Here is a 1,801-nt window from a genome sequence, read left to right as displayed (position 1 = left end):
TGTTAGAACGTATTCATATTAACCGCGCACTGTCTCAAGCACCATCTAGTGGCATATAAACATTATTGAATACAGATCACGACTCTTCTTATATGTTGACTTCTTCTTCCGGTGTAATGTGGCTGTATAAGCGTTGAATGAAATGAAGTATCTTTCGTAATCTCGAAACATCCACTATTTAGTATTCTTTTTAACATTACGTGTTTACGTGTAATCAAGTCCACTACTCTGTGATCTCGATTTTTAACAAAAAACAGAAAATATCAAAAGCACAAATGCTTATTGTAATATTTAAATGAAAAGAAAATCTGCTACCACAAATGTTTTATTTTATTTGATAAAAATCCGCAATTTATTAATAAAAAATTGTAAACGTGTTTCTTAAACGCTGTTAAACATTGAATAACAGCGAGCAAACTTCTACTCCTTTAGATTTCGTTTGACCGTCCCGTTGAAGACCCGGGCGTCCCATGGGAAACGAATCCGAGGGGTTGGTAAGTCATTTGGATTTGGAAACATCTCCGGAAGGGGATTATGTTTTGCTGTATATGCAACTTTCCGGTCGAAGTCGCGACGGGGATCCATCCGATGATGAGATCGGTCGTAAAGCAGTCGATCTTACTGCGCATCAGGGAAATAATTCGTTCCTACAAACCCCATCCCCCCCACGCTCCCCGTTCGTCGTGAAATAATGGCTTTCATCGGAGAAAAGGAACGCGAGGATAGAAGATCGGAAAGGTTTCGAGGGATACGGATGAACAAGCAGGATTGCGTAGTTTTTTTGGGGAAATATTAAACGCGAAGCGAAACCTAGCGTTTTCATGTGGAACGAATGTCGGATGGTGTTCGTCCGTTTCAATGTTTCTCATGTTCTCGTGAATCTAAGCGTAATTTCTTAGACCAGATTTTGAAGTCTCGTCGTTATTTTATAGAATATTTGTGATGTGCTTCGTGATAGTTTCCGTGTAATGGAAGTGATGTCTACAATAAAACAAAATTTATTATTATTATTATTATNTAACTAAATTTACTACAATATAATACAAATAGAGAGAGAGAGAGAGAGAGAGAGAGAGAGAGAAAGAGGGAGAGAGAAAGAGTATGAAAAGAAGGATAGAGATCCTCCTAGAGCTTCTCGGTTCTTAGAGCTTCGTCGCTACTCTTCTATCTTACGACTTTTCGATGCAGCTATCGTTGGTTTCGCGGTTGCGAGCGAAAGTAACACTGAATGTGCAAGACGGGGGCGGAACTGACCACGTAAATTGCGAGTACGCAGACGTTGCCCGTTACGATATCCAACAGCAGCAATTCTTCCGCGGGCCGCTAACTGGAACTCGCCGCAGTAAACTCTAGCCCCGGTTCTTTCTTATCATAATCGCATTTGTGGATAATGGGCCAAGGATAATTTGTTATCGCGAAATGTCATGGAACAGAAAGTTTTTAAATTACTTCGTTCCTTCGGACCAACTTTACTTTTCACCCCCTAACTCGTCCAACCCTTTCCACCGTTTCCCCTCTACATTTTTCTTCCTGTTCCCATGATTCCTTCACGTCTTCTTGTTTCGTCGATCGACCCTGCTTTCTTCTTAACACTAAATCTAGATCGTATTTCATATTTTATGCACTGGACCACGTTTTAGTATTAGTGCAGTGAAAACCAGTAAAACTGCTACCTCAATTGCAACAAAAAATGCAAACCAAAAAACCAAAAAAAAAAAAAAATGCAACCACAAAAAAAAACCTCAACCAAAAACAAACCTCATAACAGCTGCAATAATAATTACAACTTTAACAATATAAT

The 1,801-nt window shown here is 39.3% G+C and overlaps 1 protein-coding gene across 3 annotated transcripts in view; it reads left to right on the top strand.

Annotated features, from left to right (window-relative positions):
* The window catches only part of LOC108627185 (uncharacterized protein DDB_G0283357), a 44,558-nt gene that overhangs the window by 39,453 nt on the left and 3,304 nt on the right, over nucleotides 1-1,801 (top strand). The window contains exons 6-7 of one of the 3 annotated variants that reach the window (XR_003389471.1): nucleotides 433-494; nucleotides 569-988. The exons of 1 other annotated variant lie outside the window; for it this stretch is intronic. Coding sequence is in view for 1 of the 2 variants with exons in the window: in XM_018028288.2 (XP_017883777.1) it covers nucleotides 433-443 (11 nt within the window). In the remaining variant the exon portion in view is untranslated. Of the gene's footprint in view, nucleotides 1-432; nucleotides 989-1,801 lie in introns of those variants that run through there. One more of the 3 variants, XM_018028288.2, reaches the window with a different exon arrangement.

This window comes from Ceratina calcarata, unplaced genomic scaffold (assembly GCF_001652005.2).
Source record: "Ceratina calcarata isolate Rehan_Ccalc_2016 unplaced genomic scaffold, ASM165200v1 scaffold447.2, whole genome shotgun sequence".
NCBI classification, from domain to species: domain Eukaryota; kingdom Metazoa; phylum Arthropoda; class Insecta; order Hymenoptera; family Apidae; genus Ceratina; species Ceratina calcarata.
This window is presented reverse-complemented; position numbering and strand designations above follow the sequence as displayed.